The sequence below is a fragment of the Macaca mulatta genome, chromosome 7 (assembly GCF_049350105.2).
Source record: "Macaca mulatta isolate MMU2019108-1 chromosome 7, T2T-MMU8v2.0, whole genome shotgun sequence".
In the NCBI taxonomy this organism is placed as follows: Eukaryota; Metazoa; Chordata; class Mammalia; order Primates; family Cercopithecidae; genus Macaca; species Macaca mulatta.
The window spans coordinates 143,802,181-143,823,243 of NC_133412.1; the positions used below are offsets into that span (position 1 = coordinate 143,802,181).

Here is a 21,063-nt window from a genome sequence, read left to right on the forward strand (position 1 = left end):
CTTTCCGCTATACATGTGCCTGTTAATTATCCTATCCCCAGACACATCTGAGGACATGAGGGAAGGAGGGTGGGAGAGGCAATAGGAACAGGGGACATGTCTCTGGGGCAGGAGAGGGGATTGAAACGGGGAGGACATTCTTTAATGTCCAAAAAGAGAACAGGATAGAACCTTGGCTTCTAAGGTCTTCCCTCATCCTGGCTTAGAGTTTCTGCCAATGAATGTGATATGTGTACTTGGCCGGAGCTGGGAAGGAAAAGATAATACGGGGTGATGGGTTTCTTCTGAATATTTCTGGGAATATACTCATCCTCACATTCCAAATGGCCAGTCTGGCCCCTCCAAAGTCCCACTTCCAGACTGAGGAAGGGGTGTTAATGAAGATTCCAGCAAACAACATCTCTGTCCTACCAACTTTTCACCTCTGCCTTCTCCCTCTCTGTCTACTACACCAAAGTCAAGAGTGAGAGTAAGGGGCCACAGGTGAGATAACTTCTAAGTGTTCTGCCATAGCACCCAGATTGGTGCCAAAGGTCTGAGCTGACCTTAAGCTTTGGCATTACAACTCCTTTGGGTGGATTCCAATATGCTTTAAAGGACTGTCAATGTAAGCTTTCAGCTTATAGGATTTTATACTGACTTTCCATCTAACTCTTTCACCTGCCACTTTGACAGCTATTTTTGCCAACAGAGGGTAATTAAAAAGAATATAAACTCCTTGAAGATATCAATATCTCTTGAATGCTTTCCATTTTCCTTATGAAGCCCTGGGCACAGGCCATGATGAATGAATCCTTGTTGACTCAGTTTACTAAGAGTGCCTACCCAAAATTGTGTAGTGATGATGTGTGGGAAGCAGCAGCTCTGGTAGCGATCCCAAAGGTGGGGCATCCATGTGAAGAATCAGAGGGATTCAAGGGAGCAGCTTGGTTATGATGAAAAGGAGAGATCTCTCTTCTTTGCTAAAACAAAGAAAGCAAAAGACACACTTGACAGTGTTTGTTTGAATCTAGTGCGAGCACATACTAGATTGGAAAAGTGGGAGGTCAGAAATTAATGTGAATGGAATCAAAGGTGATTTAGCCCGCCAGATAAAGCCAAACAGCTCCCGGCAGTGGAAATAGCAGCAGCAGTAGTGGGAGACTCTCTGGGCAGCAGGCAGGAGAAACAGGTATTGGAGTGAACAAAAAAACGGCCACTTGTGGGCCTGGTGTGGTGGCTCACGCCTGTAATCCCAGCACTTTGGAAGGCTGAGGCGGGCAGATCACCTGAGGTCAGGAGTTCGAGACCAGCCTGGTAAACATGGTGAAACCCCATCTCTACTAAAAATACAAAAATTAGCCAGGTCTGGTGGCGGGCGCCTGTAATCCCAGCTACTTGGGAGGCTGAGGCAGGAGAATCGCTTGAACCCAGGAGGCAGGGGTTACAGTGAGCTGAGATGGGGCCACTGCATTCCAGCTTGGGCGACAGAGCGAGACTCATCTCAAACAAACAAACAATGAAAGAAACGGGAACTCGGAGGGTGCTAACTCTCTGAGCCAGCCTTCTCAGTCCTCAGACTTGATAAAGACCTTCAGAGATCAGCCAATCCGGGTTTCCACCATTACCACCAGCTCTGTTGGATTGGAACCAATATGGGATTTGGGGTTAAGTAACACTAGCTCTTTCCCTGTAAGAGCTGAGTGGGCTCAGCAAGTCACTTAACTTCCCTAAGCCTCAGCTCCTGGAAGCAGAGCTAATAATAGCTATTTTCAGAGTCTCTATGAAGGTTAAATGAGTTGTAAAACACCATATATATGTTAGATCTTGCTGCCAATTGAGCATAACCACTGTGAGAGGTGCTGTGTGAGAATTTAAAGATGTTCTGGAGATGCTTGTCTGAAAGAGCAAGGGAGACACATTTCATAAACAATTGTAATGATCCTGATTTGAGAATGTGGCTATGAAAATAATTTTATTCTTTGTAAAACTAAAGGGCACGTTTGATTATTGTACCTGTAGATCTGACTTCATTAGAAAGACTCCCTAACAGATTCTGCAAAGCATTACCATTAGGCAAGGATGTGCTGTAATTCATAGATATTTAAAAAATAATAATTTCTTAGCAAATTAGAGCAAAATTGCCTGATCTCAGCTAAAAGCACCTATAAAAAAAACTGAAGCCAACATCATAGTTGATGATAAGAAATGGAATTCTTTCTCTTATGATCCAGGAATTGCACTCTTGAGCCCTTATCTTAGAGAAATAAAAGCTATACCTGACTGACTCTTCCTGTCAACTTTATTCATAATAACCAAATACTAGAAACAGCGTAGACATCTTTCAACAGATGAATGGGTAAACAAACTGTAGTACATCCATACCACGGAATACTACAGAGCAATTAAAAAGGATGAACTATTGGTGCATGCAACAGCTTGGATGCGTTGCCAGGAAATTATGCTGAGGGTAAAAAGCCCCTTCCGAAGGATTTCATGCTATGTGATTCCATTTATATAATATTTTCAAAATGACAAAATTTTAGAAGTAGAGAACAGGATAGCAGTTGTCAGGGGCTAAAGAGGAGGTGGTGGGACAGGAGGGAGATGAGGATAGAGGAACCTACACACGATAAAATTGTATATAACTAAACACACACACGCACATACATACGCACTGAGTACAAGTAAAGATAAGGAAATCTGAATAAGATCTGTGGATTCTATCAGTGTCAATATCATAGCCAATATGTTGTACTATCATTTTACAAGATATTACCACTAAGGGAAAATGGGTAAAGGGTATAGGAAGTCCCTTTGTAGTATTTCTTACAATGGTAGGTGAATCTATGATTATCATAATAAAAGTTTCAAGTAAAAAATAATAATTTGGGGGTTAGCTTTGCAAGCCATAGCTAAGCAAAGACAGGTGTTGTTTCAGGAAGAAACCAGAAACGTGTCATGTCAGCCCTATTAGGATAACAGTAGACTCTCAATGGAATTGGAGATACTGGTGGTTTTAGAACTTAGGAAAAAAAAAAAAAAGCAGCCACAGCAGGAGGAGGGGAAACTTTGCACTTGGTTTTGTTTGCTTGTTTTTTGTTTTTCTCTCTGAATGTAAAGGAACTAGTGGGAGAGAAGGTTCTGGAGGGTTATATAGGAAGTTTCCGGATGAGAAGTATTTACATATAAAGTGAGAACAGTTTGGCACAATTAGGGTCTCACACTTAAGCCCTACAGGAAGCAATACCCATGCCTCAAATATGTCTAATGAAGGAACTGAGTTAGAATCATTACAGGCAAGTAAGCATCCTAGGAGGGCAGTGTGTGTAATGGTTAAAAGCACAGTCTCAGGTGCCAGATGGCCTAAATTCAAATCCTGGCTCTGACACTTACTAGCATTGTGACTGTGGGCAAGTGACTTAACTTCCTAGGGCCTCTATTTTTCTATCTGAAAAAATGGGCAAAATAGTAGAATCTAGTATAGATTGCTGTCAAGATTAAACGAGTTAATGCTTAGAGCAGTGCCTGCCCCATTCATGCTTAATAAACATGACCTGCTCTTTCTCTTATTCTCCTTCTGGGAGGATGGATGGATACTGTCCACGGATGCAGGGCCAGATTCTCTTGAGTGCATCATGGAGCACCTCATCTTTTGGCTCCTTTTCCCCATCTCCTTGGCCAGGGTTCTTATTCTCCAGGGGAATATTTCAAAACGCTAAGAAGAGAAGTATCCAAATGTCACAAGTTGACAGTGTAACGGAGAACAATTATTTGCCCACGTGTGCAGATTTCCAGCTCTAGGACTTGGCCATCTGACACCTGTCTGCCCTTGTGGGTAGTCCTGGAGCTCCCCATGGCTGTCCTGGACTCTTATGGTTTAACCAACTGGATGGTTCTTAAGAAACACATACCTCAAATGCTAAAATGTCAGTACAACCTCAGTAGGTGAGGAGGCTCACCTGCAGGAGCTCACTGGGGACTTACTAAAAATGTAGATTACTGGGCTCCACCCAAGCCCTTCGGAACCTGAGTTGCTGGGCTTGGAATCTGTGAATCTCTATGTTAAATAAGCTTTATGAATAGTGGTGCAATCTTGGCTCACTGCAACAGCCTCCCAAGTAGCTGGGATTACAGGTGCACTCCACCATGCCTGGCTAATTTTGTATTTTTAGTAGAGATGGGTTTTTGCCATGTTGGCCAGGCTGGTCTCAAACTCCTGACCTCAGGTGGTCCACCTGCCTTGGCCTCCCAAAGTGCTGGGATTACAGGCATGAGCCACCATGCCCAGCCTAAATAGTTTTCTAAGAAACAGTCATATTTGAGGCTCTCCACATGTGAAGATCTGGTACTTGGGAAACACAGTTTTCCTACTGCCAACAGGCCTTCAAGGAAAAGGTGGGTAGTAACCATAATTATCTTCATTTTTGCCATTTTCAACACTGAGACCCTGAAAGGTAGGCTGTTTTAACCCAGGGACTTGGACATGGTCTTGAGGGAACCAGCTCAGAGGCGCAAAAGCTGTCCGGTAACTTCTCTGCTAAAATTACTACTTCCTTGTCATCTCATAGGCTCTGTCATGCTCTATAGAGTCAGAAACTGGTTCTATTCATTCTTCCTGCCACAGCTGGCTTTTAGAGCTCCAAGATCCCCTGAACAATCAAGACTGCAGGGGAGCCCAGAGACTTTTGATCCTTCCCCCACCCCATCCAGAAAGCTGTCAGCCAGATATGACTGTGGAATCCACTCATGGAAAGGGAAGGGGCTGAGGGCAGGCAGCAGGCAGCACTAGTGTCTGAAACTTGGGGATATGGAGGGGGCAGGGTACAACCAGCTGTTGACTCAGAGGGTTTATAATCTGTAAGAGATGAAAATAGGCCTGGAACCCATTCCATTCTTTCCCTCCAAGCTTCTATCTGGCTGCAAAGTTGCTTTTGTAATGCTCTCTACGTTTACTTACCTCACCCCAAAACGGAAAATACACCTCTGGAAGGAAACCTGGTAAGTAAAACCAAAGATCAAACCTAGATTTCAGAAACATTCAGTGCAGGTGTGGGTTTATGTACACCCTAGACCATGAAACCAAAATAATAAATTTTTTAAAAAGAGAGAGTCTTTTTTTCCCCAAACACCTACTCAAACTAAAGAAAGTCATTTTCAGAACTGCGAATGCATGCGTTTGTGTATGCAGAAGAGAAAATCATCACTTTCATAGAAAGGTGAAATTGGGTGGGTCATTGTAGTCTTAGATATGGGGTGTCAGGGAGTAAAAATTTCACTGCACATACTCCATGTCCTCTGAAGCAAGACCCTCTAAGTTACCATCCCAAATGATTTATGTTTCCCCATCTCCTTGGCCAGGGTTCTTATTCTCCAGGGGGAATATTTCAAATTGCTAAGACGAGATGTATCCAAATGTCACAAGTTGACAGCGTAACAGAGAACAATTATTTGCGCACATGTGCAGATTTCCAGCTCTAGGACTTGGCCATCTGACACCTGTCTGCCCTTGTGGGTAATGGGTGAAAATCTACTTTAGATTATCTACAGAAGATAGAAAATCTACTTTAAATTACGCTGTAGCTTTGTGTATGTACCACACATTGTATATAGGACTCAAGATGGAAATTTTCTCCGATTCATGTACACATTGCTGGGCAAACCATATTTGATAAGTGGCTTTCGAAAGAACTAGTATTTCTGAGAATCCATTTTTGTCCCAGCACTGTGAGAAGCATATAATGTGCATTAATTATCTCATTTCCTCATCATAAGAGTTCCCACAAAGTTCCTATTTAACATGGGAAGAATAAGACCCAGGGTGATCATATAACTCACCCTCAGGCCTGTGCTAGTGAGTGGCAGAGCTCAGATTCCAGGTCAGGACTGTATCTGTAGACCCAGTATTGGTCTTCAGCCAGGGCGCCCAGAGCTGGTACAATACTGTTTGCCTATTCGGTTTGGTCTATACCAGCCATTCAGTATTCTTAATATCACCTCTGTCCAGATCCTAGACTTCTCCCATTTTACTACTATGCCATTGCTTCTTGAAATAAATTTGAAAGCAAATCAAATAATTTGGCAAACTTTTGGGAAAATTTTCCCCCAGGAACGCAATGGCCATTTCCTAGGCCCATCTCACAAAGGAGTGACTAGCAAGGTATATTAGTTTCCTAAGGCTGCTGTAATATCACACACTGGGTGGCTTAAAATAACAGAAATTCATTGTCTTGTCATTTTAGAGGCTAGAAGTCAAAACTCAAGGTGTTGGCAGGGTTGGTTCCCTCTGAGGGCTGTGAAGAAGAATCTGTTCCAGGTCTCTCTCCTAACTTCTGGTAGCCTCAGGCACTCCCTGGCTTTGTAGATAGCCGTCTTCCTAGATCTTATCGCATCATCTTTCCACCCTGTGTATCTGTCTCTGTGTCCAAATTTCTCCTTTTTATAAGAACACTAGTCATATTGGATTAGGGCTCATTCTAACGATTTCATTTTAACTTGATCGTCTCTGCAAAGACCCTATCTCCAAATAAAGTGACATTCTTAGGTACTGAGGGTGAGGACTGTAACGTATCCTGTGCAAATGGATACAGTGCAACCCCAAACAGTGAGGCAGCCTTGTAGAGTGGGTTCTTCCTCCTCCCTCCTAGCCCCAGATGGGTCTGGTCTTCCTTCCATTTAGCCCATGTTTCCCTTCTGTTCAGCAGGTAAAAGCAAACTATAGTGAGTCAGCTATAAGATGAAAACCAGTGATTGCATGAACTTGTTCTTCCTTTCATCTAGTTTCCCTTTATCTCATGCCAGTGGGTGGCATTTTGCCCTGCATGCACCAGGAAACACAAAAACAAAACAGGTGCCAGAGCGAGGAGAACTCGACATGCTTTAGCCTGAGGTCTGAGTGTGGTTGCTGTGAGGAACATCACACTTAGGATTTTCCATCTGTGTGCATGAGTGTGCCAGGGGGCTCTCTGAGTAGCTGATTCTCTAACATTTGCTAACCACGACCCCTTTGTGGGGCTCAGAAGGCCTGCCAATTTTTTTCATAAGATCACACCCCAACCGCCTAAGGCTGGTAGTGGAGGAGGAATCTGTACTTGGGAGGGGTGGTTGGAGATTTGCAGCTTCAATTCTTGTCCCCCAGATTTGCCTTTCTCTTGTAAGTTGCACTGGCCACCTCTGCTGTCACTTCGTTTGGCTCAAGGAAGGCTGTTTCTCCTCTAGCACTTCTTCCCATGCCTTGATAGAGGCTTGTCTTCATTCTCCACAATTTGACTGATTCCAGGCCACTGCATTTATTCAGCCTTTTCAAAAGACCCAAAGGCCAGAAAGTTAATAACACTTATTTCAATGGAGCCTCTAGATATGGTTGTCTGAGAGCCCAGACCCTTCACCATGCATCTTCCACCCTGCACCTCTTCTGCTGCCAAGTGACTGCATCTTTGAATCCAAGTATATCCACAGAGTCCAGGCCAGGCTCCCTTGCCAGTCAGTCCAAACCCTGCCTTTCCAACTCAACAGCCTCCTGTGCTCAGGATGACTGACAGTGGGGAAGTTTACTCCCTTCAGGGAAGATCTCACTCCAGTGCCATGACTTGGGAAGACTCACATCAGAACATAATCCAATCTCTATGCCAAAAAAAAAAAAAAAAAAAAAAAAATCCACACAGCAGGATGTAATTGTTGTCTTACAGAAGCCCTCTTGATCACTGCTTTACCAGTTCTGATGAAGATACCTGACCTTGATTAATAGGGAGAATGGAAATCCTTTTGAAGAGTAACCAGTGAAACTATTTTGTCCTTCTGTTAAGTGGCAAGCATTTGTATTCAGAGGCTGTTAGATCCGAAAGGACGGTAGAGGTTATTTAGTGAAATTTAGATCCCTCATTTTGCAGATGCCCAGAAAGAGAAACTAATTTTCGTAATGTTGGCTAGTGGCAAAAATGGAACTAGAATCCTGCTCTTATGATTCCTAGTTCAGTGCTCTTTAAAATATTGATGCATGCCAAATGGCAGAGTACAGAGACTGTGAGACGATAATCCTTAATTCAAACAGAGACCAGGTCACCACAACATGGAGAAACACTTCTCGACAATCAGGAAATCCAAAATGACAATAAAGATCTCCCGGATGAACGGCTCTACCTCACAAATGTGGACAGTAGAGAGAAAATATTGCAGAAATTCCCTGCTGCTGGTGACTTCTACCTCCTGGATGCCACTTACATTGATCCGTTTTTCCTGCTTGTCTGCCTCCACTTTGGCCCCATGAGTCACCATCATTTCATCATCCAAATCCACTCTTGCCTCACAATGAAGTCCCAGGTCCTCTACGTGGACCAGAAGGGTCTCTGTGTCCTGGTTTCTTTCTTTTCCAGCTTTACCTCTTTCACCCTTCCCTCTGGTTCTCTGCTCCAGCCTTGCAGGCATGGCTTCCCAAACTTTCTCAAACAGTCCATTCACCCTCGCCCACTCTCTTTCTCTGGGCTCTGCCTTGAAAACGTCTCAATTTCACCCAGATCAGTGATTCCCAAACATGAGTGATTTTACCACCACCCCACCACCCAGGGAATACTTGGAAATTTCCAGAGACATTTTTTGGCTGTCACAAGTGGCATGTAGTGAGAAGACGCTAGGGGAGCTGCTAAGCATCCTGCAAGGCTCCAGACATCCTCATGTAACAAAAAAAATCATCTAGTCCAAAATGCCAATAGTGCTGAGGCTGAGAAATACCCAATCTTTAGATCCCAGCTAAAATACCACTTCTTCCAAGAAGGCCTCCCATTATACCTTAGATCAAGGTAAGGCCCCTCCTGCCTGGGTATGCTCCTTCTCTACCTTTGTCCTTCATAGCACTTAACCCACATGTGAATATTTGAGATAATATGACCTCTGCCCTCCCTGCCCATCTGTTAGCCCCAGGTGGGTGGGGGGGATGTCAGCTCATCACCTGATCCCACTGCCCCACGCCCAGCAGTTAGGCATCAATTTTTGCTTGTTAGCTTTGGAACACAGCAGAAGGGGGTTTCCACAGATGACCTCTCTTTCTCCCCAGGGGCTGTGTGGGTTTCCGATGGCTTCAAATGCAGCCCCACAGACACCCCAGAGGTCAAGTGCACAGTCTTGGAAGCCTGACAGAAGTGGGCTGATATCCTAATTCTACCACCTTCCAGCTGGGTGACCTTCAGCAAGTTACTTCATTTCTCTGGAACTCAGTTTCATCATCTATAAAAGAAAGATAAAAATAGAACCTGAGCCTGTTTCATGGAGTTGATGTGAGGATTAAAAAGACATAGTGTATGTGAAGTATTTAGCACCTCTGACACCAGAGAAGGGATTAATAACCATGAGGAGAACACACTGTGGGGTGATACCACTTATCCTGAGGTCCACTGCAATGCCAGGTCCTGGCTAATGGCTACAGGGATGGGGAAGGAGCAATCAGGAGGCAGCCAGTCCACCTCTTCTTAACTTCCTCCACCCTCACATGTGCCTGCTGTCATGCCATCTGACCTATCCCATGGGCTTATTAGATGTACCAGTAGCTACCCACCCAAAAGCAGAGAGGTGCCTAAAAATCACCTGGAGGTAGCACTGGGGCCAGCCTCCTGCCTGGCTCTCACCCCCTCCACCCCTGGATTCCCTTAAGAGTCCTGGCCTGGGCCGGGTGCAGTGGCTCATGCCTATAATCCCAGCAATTTGGGAGGCTGAGGCAGGCAGATCACCAGAGGTCAGGAGTTCGAGACCAGCCTGACCAATATGGCAAACCCCGTCTCTACTAAAACTACAAAAATTAGCCAGGCATGGTGGCGGGCACCTGTAGTAGTCCCAGCTACTCGGGAGACCAAGACAGGAGAATTGCTTGAACCCAGGAGGCAGAGGCTGCAGTGAGCAGAGATCGCACCACTGCACTCCAGCCTAGGCGACAGAGCGTGACTCCATTTCAAAAAAAAAAAAAAAAAAGAGTCCTGGCCTGGCATCTCAACATCTTATCCAGATTCCACTTCTTGGCCCAGCCATTTCTCCATCTTTCTGGGCCCTGTCTCTCGTGTCAGCTGAGGCTGCACACCCTATAACCAGCCTAGCCCTGCCTCCCCCCAGGTCTGAATCCTAGTCCACAGCCAGGTATGCCAGTTCCCACCGGATCTGCAGGGGACCTAGAAATGTTTTTACCAAATAAGTGCCGAAAATTGATTGCTGTGGTTCCTTTGACCCTTCGTGGGAGTGAGGAGCCTTCCCCATTTCCAGGCCTCTTTGCTTCCCCTCCCCCTGTCACCACCATTTTATGCATTCAAAAACTGTTTAAAAAAAAAAAAAAAGGAAAAAAAAAACAAAACAAAGGTCCTTTTCCTAGACTGCCAGGGTCAGCAAACAGAAGTGTCTGTTTGAAGAGGGAGGGCTGGACAGGAAGAGGGCTGCTGGGCCTGGTCAGAGAGGACATCAGACAGGGAGTGTGGAAGCTGTGGACAGGACAGCTTTTAGCTCTGGGAGCAGGTGCTGGAGCCAAGTCCACACAAGTAGCATTCACTGAGGTTCACATCCAGGAACCTTTGTACAGAAACCCCTCTCTCTCTTTGTACAGCCACATAAGCACCAGCACAGGCTCCAACAACATGGGGGTGAGGAAGGGAACAGAAGGGCCTAAGACCCCACCATGGAGGGAGGAGAGGGGAGCGGGGCTTGTAGCATCAGCTGATCAGAAGGACCCCCTGGCGCACCAGAAGATTGTAGTCCTGGGTGAACAGGAGCTGCCCTCAGGGGGTTAGCAGCCTGTTGCTTCTGTTGACTTGGCTTTCTGCCCTGCAGCCAGTGAAACCTGACAGGTCAGTTTCTAGATCTGGGCTGATTCTCTTTCACTTCCTGGTTCTCATACCTTCATCTTGAGAGTCTGTGTATTTCTCCTCATTCTGTGAAAGAATGGACTTTTTTGGTCCTAAATGCTCAAAGAAAAGTCTGGTCTCTTAAAAAAAATCTCAGCAATTCTGATACCTGAGAAGTTACTTAAGGGGTCAGAATGACTGAAGTTAGATCCCTGAAGATTGAAATCAGTGACTTGTCTCTATCCTGAGGTGTCTTCTGTCAGTGTGGAAAAGTCTGGGCACAAAGAAGGAACAGAGCATCAGCATTTTCCCCCAGCCACCCAGCTGGGTTGTGAACAGAAGCACCAGTTTTGCCTCCTAAGTCTCTGGTTTTATGTGCTTTGAAGAAGCAGACAGGTGCCTTTTTCCTGTCTCTTTTTTTGTAATCCCTCCAAATATACAACATTCTTTGCCTTTGGTCAGTGCCTACTAGATATTTGAGTGGTTAAATGGAGGTGAGGTGGCTCAGCAGGGTTGGGATTAGAGGGAGGTGCCTAGGGCACAAAATTTCAATCATTCTTCAAGGCTATTTAGTCATCCTCCAGGCGTGTCATCACCCTAGTCTCAGCCCTGTGGCTTCCTGTGGCTCAGAGCTGGTAAGAGAAAGCTTCAGAGGGACACAGTTTACTCAAAGATGGCTGTTTGTGGGATGGGGAGGGCTCTCTACCATAAGACCTGCCTGCCATAGCTTCCTCTTGCCTGGGACACCTAGGTCTCTCATGTCCAGACATGTGCCCTGTATGAGCTGGTCACTAGCCTACCAGAAAGCCCCTTTTCTCAGGAACTGCAGAGACAAATATATATGAAAGGGAACTTGAGGGAAGTCAGAGGCAGATGTTACTGGCACAAGGCTAAAAAGAATTCTAAGAATGTTAACTAACATTTTTTTCATGCTTGCTATGTGCCAAACCCACGTTAAGTACTTTATAGCCATTATTTTACATAATCCCTCCAACAACTAGATTAGGAAGGACTTGGATTCTGGAGCCAGACAGCTTCGGTTTAAATCCCATCTTTGCCTCTTTCACGTTGTGTGACCTTGGGAAATTTCTTGAGCTCTCTGAGCCTCAACTTCCTCACCTGTAAAACTGAAACAATAGTAGTACCCACATCAGAGTATTCTGAGGATTATATCAGTAATACATGTAAAACAATGAGACCAGCATCTCTACAAGGTAAGCACTCAACAAATATTGGCCATGATGGTGATGATGACGACGAAGATGATGATGAAGATGATGATAATTGCCTCTGGTAGCTTATTCCTAAGGCTGCCCATAACAAAGTCCCACAAACTGGGTGACTTGAGATAACAGAAATGTATGGTCTCACAGTTCCAGGGGCTAGGAGTCCAAGATCAAGGTGCTGGTGGGTTGTTATTCTGAGGGATGTGAGGAAGAATCTGTTCCATGCCTCTCTGCAAGGTTCTGGTAGCCTCAGGCATTCCTTGGCTTATGGATGGCTATCTTCTCCCCATGTTTTATCACGTCGTCTTTCCTCTGTGTGTGTCTGTCTTTATGTTCATATTTCCCCTTTTTATAAGGACACCAGTCACACTGGTGTTTTGTTTCTCTATTACTATTATTAATAGATGCAAAGACTAAATATCAATAAAGGCCAAAACGAGCGAAGAAAGTGGCAGCCCTTTTATTTGCAAATATGCATGCACTCTCGGGCGAGGTTCACTGGTCCGCAGGAAAGGGCCAGGGAAGTCGTGCCGGCGCTCTTGGGTGAGGTTCTCCAGTCCACGAATGCCAGGGCTGAAGAAGTCACACCGGCGCTTACCCGTGGCGGACTTTTATGCCTGGGAGCTGGAAGGGGAGGAGTTTGGGGCCTGTGTGTAGGAGTGGCTTCTTGAATTTCGGTGTCCCCGGCTTGACGTCACTCTGCGCATGCTCAGTTGATTTGGTTCTTTCCCTGGGCCTGGGAATTTTTCCCGGGCGTGGGAAAATCTGTGATGAAGAACCCGGAAACAACAGGGACTGCTCCATCTTGTTCACCTTCCTCCATCTTGTCCCTTCTCCCTTACCCAAACAACTGAATTAGGCCCTGCTCTAATGACCTCAACTTGATCACCTCTGTGAAGACCCTGTCTCCAAATAAGGTCACATTCTTGGGTACTGCAGGTTAGGACTTCAACATATCTTTTCATGGTGGAAGGGTGGGCATCATTCAACCCATAACAGAAGGTTAAGTGACTTGCTCAAGGCTTGTTAACATGGCTTGTTAGTGATGAAACTGGTCGGGGAGCCTAGGATTATTGGAAGACAAATCCCATGACATAAACCCCAGTGGAAAACCCCAACCCTGCTAAACCTCTGGAGAGAGGGAACTCAAGGGAGACATGCAGAGCCGGCCGCTGTTGTGCTGATGGCATTTTCCCTCCCTTCCTCCATAGCCTGCCTGCTCCAGGCTGAGCTGGTAAACTATGAACGAGTCAAGGAATATTGCCTCAAAGTCTTGAAGAAGGAAGGGGAGAATTTCAAGGCCCTTTACCGGTCTGGTGTGGCCTTCTACCACCTTGGGGACTATGACAAAGCACTCTACTACCTGAAAGAAGCAAGGACCCAACAACCAACAGGTAAGGCGGAAATAGCCGTTTTCTTACTTCCTCCCCGCTCTGGTGGCTCCTGGAACCTTCTCATTGCAGCAGTTTTCTTGGCTAGGAGGGCCAGGCAGGGGCAGAGATGGCAAAATTAGGGATCAGATATATGATAAGACGTAAGTAAGAGGAGCACACAGCCCATGCATTTGCCTAGGGTTTGAGTTCCAGGGAGCATGGGCACCTCTTCTCTTCAAATAGAGTAGAGAATTCCTCATCTTTTTCAACTCAGAATCCAGCTCTCTTCACTTATTCAACAAATATATATTGAATTCATACTATGTGCCAAGATTTGTGCTGAGCACCAAGGGAATAGATGAAAAGATATGGTCCCTACCCATGAGGAGCTCACGTCTGGTTGATGACACAGAATACAAACAGGCAAATTTGGTGCTAAGCCCAGCACCTTTCAGGAAGCATGCTCTGACTCCTCCAGTCAGATCCTAATCCTTAGGACATGTGTAATCTATACCATTCACTTAGATTATATCCACCAGTCATTCATTCATTCATTCTACAGATATTTATTGAGGGGGTACAATGTTGCTAGGTATATAGTAGTGAACAAAGAAAGTTGTTGCCTTCAAAGAGCTTATATTATAATGGCTCACTGTCTATGGTAAGTGGGAAAAAAAGTGTAGAGAGGGGACAGAACCCAGGGAGGGACTCTCCACCAAGGGATGACTGGAAGTCAACCGGTAAACAAGCAAACAGACAGTAAACAAATGAACTATTTAGTAGTAATAAACGCTGTGAAGAAAATAAAGCAGAATAAAGAGATCAAGAGTAAACAGAGGGCTGGGTGTGGTGGCTTATGCCTATAATTCCAACACTTTGGGAACCCGAGGCAGGTGGATCGCTTGAGCTCCAAAATTCAAGACCAGTCTGACCAACATGATGAAACCCCGTCTCTACTAAAAATACAAAAATTAGCTGGGTGTGGTGGTGGCCACCTGTAATTCCAACTACTTGGGAGGCTGAGGCAGAAGGATCACCTGAGCCTGGAAGGCGGAGGCTACAGTGAGCCAAGATGGCACCACTGTACTCCAGCCTGGGCGACAGCAAGACCCTGTCTAAAAAAAAAAATAAAGAGTAAGGCCGGGTGCGGTGGCTCACGCCTGTAATCCCCAGCACTTTGGGAGGCTGAGGTGGGTGGATCAGGAGGTCAGGAGATCGAGACCATCCTGGCTAACATGGTGAAATCCTGTCTCTACTAAAAATGCAAAACATTAGCTGGGCATGGTGGCACGCGCCTGTGGTCCCAACTACTCAGGAGTCTGAGGCAGAAGAATCACTTGAACCCAGGAGGTGGAGGTTGCAGTGAGCCAAGATCGTGCCACTGCACTCCAGCCTGGGTGACAGAGTGAGACTCTGTCTCAAAAAAAAAAAAAAAGAGTAAAGGTGGGGAGCTATTTTAGACCAAGTAGTCAGAAAGAACCTCTCTGAGGAAGTAACATTTAAACAACAACCTTGGCTAGATGTTGCTATTGTTGTTGTTTATATGATTAATTTTTTCTTTTTTTCAGACAGAGTCTCGCTCTGTCACCCAGGCTGGAGTGCAGTGGTATGATCTCAGCTCACTACAACCTCCACCTCTTGGGCTCAAATGATCCTCCCACCTCAGCCTCCCCAATAGCTGGGACTACAGGCATGCACCACCATACCTGGCTAATGTTTTTTATTTTTTGTATAGACGAAGTCTTGCTATGTTGCCAGGGCTGGTCTTGAACTCCTGGGCTCAAGCAATCCTTCTGCCTCAGCCTCCTAAAGTGCTGGGATTATGGGCATGAACCACCACACCCAGCCTTTTTTTTTTTTTTTTTTTTTTTTTTTAATACAATCCTCCTTTCAAAAGTTTTTAAAGAACTTTAGGATCAATTTACAAACGTCTAAATGTATACTTTTTTTATCTTTTTAAAGAACACCTTGTTGTTGATTTATTTTCTGTATATAAATTGTGTTCCACCAACTGTAAGCAGCTTGAAGACTAAGCATTGGACTCATACAACAGAATTTTCTGGAGCACTGCTATCTGCCAGCACTGTCCTGGAGTATACGCTTGGCATTTTTTAGCATGATATAGTATTCATTTTTACTTCCAGAAGTAACTATTCCAGGCACCCCATCACTCTTATGTTCTGGTGTGTGTGGAACTTAGCAGTTGTTCCATGCCGTGCCCTCCTCACTAATAACAGGAACTGAGAAGAAATGCCCCTGTTTTGGTGAGGTGGTCATCTGACCCTACTTATAAGGACAAAAATAAGACAATGAAGCAAAGTCATTTTAAACTCTTCAAGCTTAAAAAAAAATTACATTAGATTAATATTTATTGATCATTGTTTTAAGCACTTTTAGACTTACCTATTTTGGGCTTCAGAGCAATTTCATGAGGCAGGTATTACAGTCCTCAGGAGAGGCAGGCTTTGCAGCCAGACACACAATTTACTATGTGTCTCCTTGGGCATCTGACTTAATCTCTCAAGATCCCTATTCCATTTTGTCACAGTGAGGAGGAGGATACATACCTTGCGGGATTGTAGTGAGGATTACATGAGATCATGAAGGTTAGAAACCTGGCACAAGGTTGGCATTCAAAAATGGAGCTTGTTGGCTGGGCACGGTGGCTCATGCCTGTGATCCCAGCACTTTGGGAGGCCAAGGTAGGCAGATCACCTGAAGTCAGTAGTTCAAGACCAGCCTGGCCAATATGATGAAACCCCGTCTCTACTAAAAATACAAGAATTAGCGGGGCACAGTGGCATGTGTCTGTAATCCCAGCTACTCATGAGGCTGAGGCAGGAGAATTGTTTGAACTTGAGAGGTGGAGGTTGCAGCAAACCAAGACTGTGCCACTCCACTCCAGCCTGGGCGACAGAGCGAGGCTCCATCTCAGAAAAAGAAAAAAAAAAAAAAAAAAGTGGAGGTTGCTTCTTGCAGATGGGACAGGAGGCTCAGAGAAGGTGGCAACTTGCCTGCTGTTAAACTCCAACTGGGGTCTCACTAAACTAACTGCGCTGGCTGGCAAACCACTGGGATATGCTGCTGCATAGAAAGAAGGAGAGAAATTATCTCTCCTCTCCCACCCATCCTCTCTCATGTCCCCTGGGTCAGGCCAACCTGTCCACATTTGCTAAGGGGAGGCAGTGAAGGAGAAGGCCAACACCTAGTTGCCCTCTCGGCCACCATGGATAGGCGGAAGGGACCTTGGTTGGGTGAGCCTGGCCTGCTGGTTGTCTGCAGACACAGCCTTTGCTGATTCTGTGTAAATGTGATAGTTGCCCTCACCTGGTGTTCCCTAAGGTTTATTCTCTCCTCACAGACACCAACGTGATTCGGTATATCCAGCTGACGGAGATGAAGCTCAGCCGATGCTCCCAGAGAGAGAAAGAAGCCATGTAACCAGGAAGCAGCTCCAGAGCTGCGCCCACGCCTCACCGGGGACTTCCAGACACCCCCTGGTGGAGAGCCCTGTCCTGGGTTCTGTCCCTTTCTCCCCACTTCTTCTGGCTCCCCGTTTTTCCTCCTGTTGCACCCCAACTCTTTGTCTCCTCCCAGTGTGAAAAGAAGGAGAGATGCAAATTTGGAATCCGGTAGGTCGCCCAGACATTGGAGACATCCTCTCCTCTGGCAGGTCAGCGACTGAGAGGGGCCCGGCTTCTGCTGGGACAGCTGGAGAGGAGTCTCGCGGGCTGGGATGCTGTTGTGGCTTTGACTTTGGCCAGTGCTTCTGACAGAGGCGGAGCCTGGCAAGCATACCATCCCATAGGCAGCAGGCACACAGCCCATGGGCTGGATCCTTCCACACCTTCCTGACAGACCAGAGCCAGAACATCTCAAGGCAACTGTTCGAAATCCAGGGATGAGACAAACAGCAGAAGCACTGGTGAAGCCGACGTAGAGACTGTGAATGTGTACACTGGAGTTCCCACCCCTCACCCCCAACCAGTCACCTTAGCCCCTGCCTCCTTCCCCAACTCGTTGTCTTGGCTTGTGCTTTCTCCTCTCCCCGTCAGGGATCCGAGACTCTGCCAGGATTCACATGCCACTGAAGCCCACTCAGTGCCCTCTGGTGACCACACATACCATTCCCCCGGACTCCCACCCAGCGGGCAGCTGTGACCGCAGAAGGGCAGGATGAAGTGGGCCAAGGTTTGGGACAGGGTGACTGTGTAGGTGACAGGGAGGGAAAGATGATGACCAGGGGAAAGAGCATCATATAGACTAGGGGAATGAACTGTGGACTGATTCAGTGTAAATAAAAATAAATTAACAGATAGTAGTTCTTGTCAGTTCTGTAAGCAGCCCGCTCCCTCACTTTTACTCCTTCCTCCAACCCTCAGTCAGAGCTACTTACAGCCAGGCAGGATGGGGCTTCCCCCAAAGCAATTGGCCATTTGTCCAGTGGCAGACAATGGTGGCTGCAGCCTTTGTGCTTTTAAGAGTGGGCTGGGATTGTGGAGACCGCCCAGGGGCTTGGCTTTGTCAGAACTTGTACAATCTTCTTTTGATGAAATTATCCGAACTCAATATCTAGCACATAGAATGTGTTCAACAAATACTTGTTGAATGAATAAATTATGACTGCAGACTGGCTCTCCTGCCTTAAACTAATTTCATCCCAGCCTAGTCTCCTGATGTCTGTGCTCATTATGCTAAGCCATGTTGCTTCGGTCAAACAAGAAAGACTTACTGAGGGCGTATTGTTTGCCCGTCATTGTGCAATGTGCTGTGGGACATGGGATGTAGTCTCAGTCTTCAAGGAAATGGAAGGGTTAAGAAATGCATATGAGATTATTACCAATGACACCTTTAATTTATATAATGCTTTAAAATTACCAGAGCACTTTCATGTATTTTTCGTGTGACTAGTGAAAAAGACAATGTTGTACAAAATTAAAATATATACAGATGCAATAATGTGAATAGTTAGGATTTATTAAATGCATTATCTTCAGATCTTTACATGTATAATCTCATTTCTTTCATGCAGTTACTCTGGGATACTGTTCCCGTTTGATGGGTAAGAATATTGAAAACCAGAAAAATTAATTATCCCAAGGTTGCATGGCCTTTAGTGGCATAGCTAGGATTTGAACCAGACCTGCCTGACTCCAGAGCTCTGGCTGGTATCTATGCTATACTTAGTTGCCTCTCTATAAGTATAATATTGGGCAATTATAACCATTTGAGAACAGGACTATATGTATTAACCTGAAAAGTGTTCATGATGTCAGTGATAGTACATGGCTTTCTCATGTATTTACTCAAGGGCCCAAAAAGACCAGAGGCCAGAATCCCTAGTGGTCAGAGCAGTGACAGGTCAGAAAAAGGCAGCTGAGGTCCAGTAGTTATGTCTATGTATTGCTCATTCTACTTACTGATGGAGCCAGCATGTATCCCAACAACTCCTCTAGCATTCATCACCCATCCCCAGCATTGGGAAAGGGTCACAACTGAGACTGAAAGGAAACACAAAGTTAAATATGGGTTAATTATATAAGCAGATGCCCCACCACAGCAGAATCCAATCACAGCCCAGGGGCCCAGAAGAGAGCAGCGTAAGTTATATTCACATAGTTCCCCAAAGGCTTTCAATGGGGGGTACGGGGAAGGTGCTGGAAATATTGAGGGCCCTGCCATTACTCACCTAGAGCTCACTCTCTGGAGAAGAGGAAAAGGAAGAAGCTGTTTCAGCTGCCACATTCTCCCCAATCCCTACTATGTTAGGCTGTCTTTCCTCTTCCTCCTAGCTGGCTTTATATGACCCTAACCCAAAACTACCCTATGGCCCCACACGGGCATGTGTTCAAACCCCCCGACCCCCACCCCCATTCCCAGGCCTCCAACTTAGAACGTTTGTGATTTGGCAGATAGTTTGTTAGGATCTGAAGGATGAAGAGAAGGGCAGAGGTCACCCGGAGAACCAGTTCAAACTGCCAGGGTCTTCCCTTGGTCTTTATGCGTCAGGAAGGACTCTGAGTAATTATTCCCCATGCAGAGACAGGAGAGAGGTCTTGTTTACATGAGTGTGCTGGGGCAGGGCTGGACAGTTGGGGATATGATTGTAGCCATCCCATGTAGAAAGATCAAAAACCAGAACGAAATGAGGACAGCCTCTCAGAACCTCATAGAACAAGCGTCCAGGTCATCTGCTTATTTGGTTAACTTAGATATACAGGCTTATTGGAACTCCATTCACTGTGACCCGAAGTTAAATAATCCCAAAGAAAAAAAGCTACCTGGGGTATTGGTTGATGTTTGGGGTGACAGGGCTGAATTTTCTGTGCATTTGTCCAACAAAGGCTTTAGAGCACAAAACCAGGTTCATTCTCCCTACCAAATCTTCAGCTTCCTTCTCCTCATCCCTCCCCAAAACAAGAACTGTGATTTAATTCCATACTTTGTGGATGTCACTGCTGACCTATATAACTGGAGTACTAATCATGCATCTGACCTGCACTGTCATCCCCTGCCTGGACTTTTGCGATGGACTCTTTGGGGGAAAAACTAATGCTTTTTAATTATTGTGAAAGCATCATGTGTGTATTGTAGAAGTTTTAGGGGAAAAAAGGACAAAATCCAATCCATAAGCTTACCACCCAAGACAAATGTGTGTTCTTTTGAATATACCTTTTAGTTCTTTTTGGTGTAAATGTACACATGCACACGCACAGTTGTGGGTTTTTTTAAACAAAAACTGGATCACACTGAATATACTCTTTAATAACTTTTCAAATGTGTATTTATATTTTAGAATATGTAATACATACAAAGACACAAGATTCAAAAAGTACAAACTGCTCTGTAGTCGGAAGTAAATCTTCTCCCTACCCTGTCTGCCAGCATCTAGTTTCCCTCTAATTTATTTTACATCCTTCTGGAGATGCTTACACATTGTCAAACATATGTATATATTCTTTTATCACACACAAATGGCAGCATATTGGACACTTTTTGTTTTTTGTTCCTTCTATTACTTCACTTAATAATATCATGAACATTTTCTGCATATCAAACTTTCTCAACAGCATCTTCATTTATACGGATGGACCCTTTTTTAATCATCAGTCACCAAATAGTGATTATTTCATTTGTTCCCAATCTTTATTGTAAATAGTGTTGCAGCTGACATTCTTGTAGCTAAATTTTGCACATGTCTATAACTATTTCCTTAGGATAAACTCCAAGAAGAGACTTGCTTGGCTATTTTTAAGAATTTTGATACATGTTGCCAACCACCCTCCAGAAAGTTTGTACCAAAACACTCTCCTATTTGGAGTCTAGAGAGTACCCTGTTTCCTGCACCCTAACACTAGGTATCATCACTTATCAAATCTTTACCAATTTGATAGCTGGGATAATAGTATGTCAATGTTATTTTAACTTTCTTTGACTCTTCGCGAATAACATTTTCATATGCTTATTGACCATTTGTACTTCTTTCTTTGTGAATTTTCTATTTATTTGATATCGGTATGTTTATTATCAATTTGTAATTTTATTAAGAATATTATTTTTGTCAAGAAATGCTGCAAATATGCTTTCCAAGTGCTTTGCTTTCAAATTTTGTTTATGGTGCTTTTTGACATACATAAATTCTTAATTCTGCAATTAATTGGTTCCTCTGTT

At 45.0% G+C, this 21,063-nt stretch overlaps 1 protein-coding gene and 1 long non-coding RNA gene across 2 annotated transcripts in view; one reads left to right on the forward strand and one right to left on the reverse strand.

Annotated features, from left to right (window-relative positions):
• Nucleotides 1-21,049, forward strand: part of TTC9 (tetratricopeptide repeat domain 9) — a 35,765-nt gene extending 14,716 nt beyond the window's left edge. Inside the window, exons 2-3 of the mRNA XM_015144030.3 lie at nucleotides 13,231-13,413; nucleotides 16,754-21,049. Coding sequence (XP_014999516.1) covers nucleotides 13,231-13,413; nucleotides 16,754-16,833 — 263 coding nt within the window. The 3' untranslated portion in view covers nucleotides 16,834-21,049. The remainder of the gene's footprint in view (nucleotides 1-13,230; nucleotides 13,414-16,753) is intronic.
• On the reverse strand, nucleotides 8,001-16,835 carry LOC144330356 (uncharacterized). Its single transcript, XR_013396425.1, has 2 exons — nucleotides 16,720-16,835; nucleotides 8,001-9,198 (listed from the first exon to the last, which is right to left on the reverse strand). It is a non-coding gene; the product is annotated as an uncharacterized LOC144330356 (long non-coding RNA).
• Nucleotides 21,050-21,063: the final 14 nt, after the last annotated feature.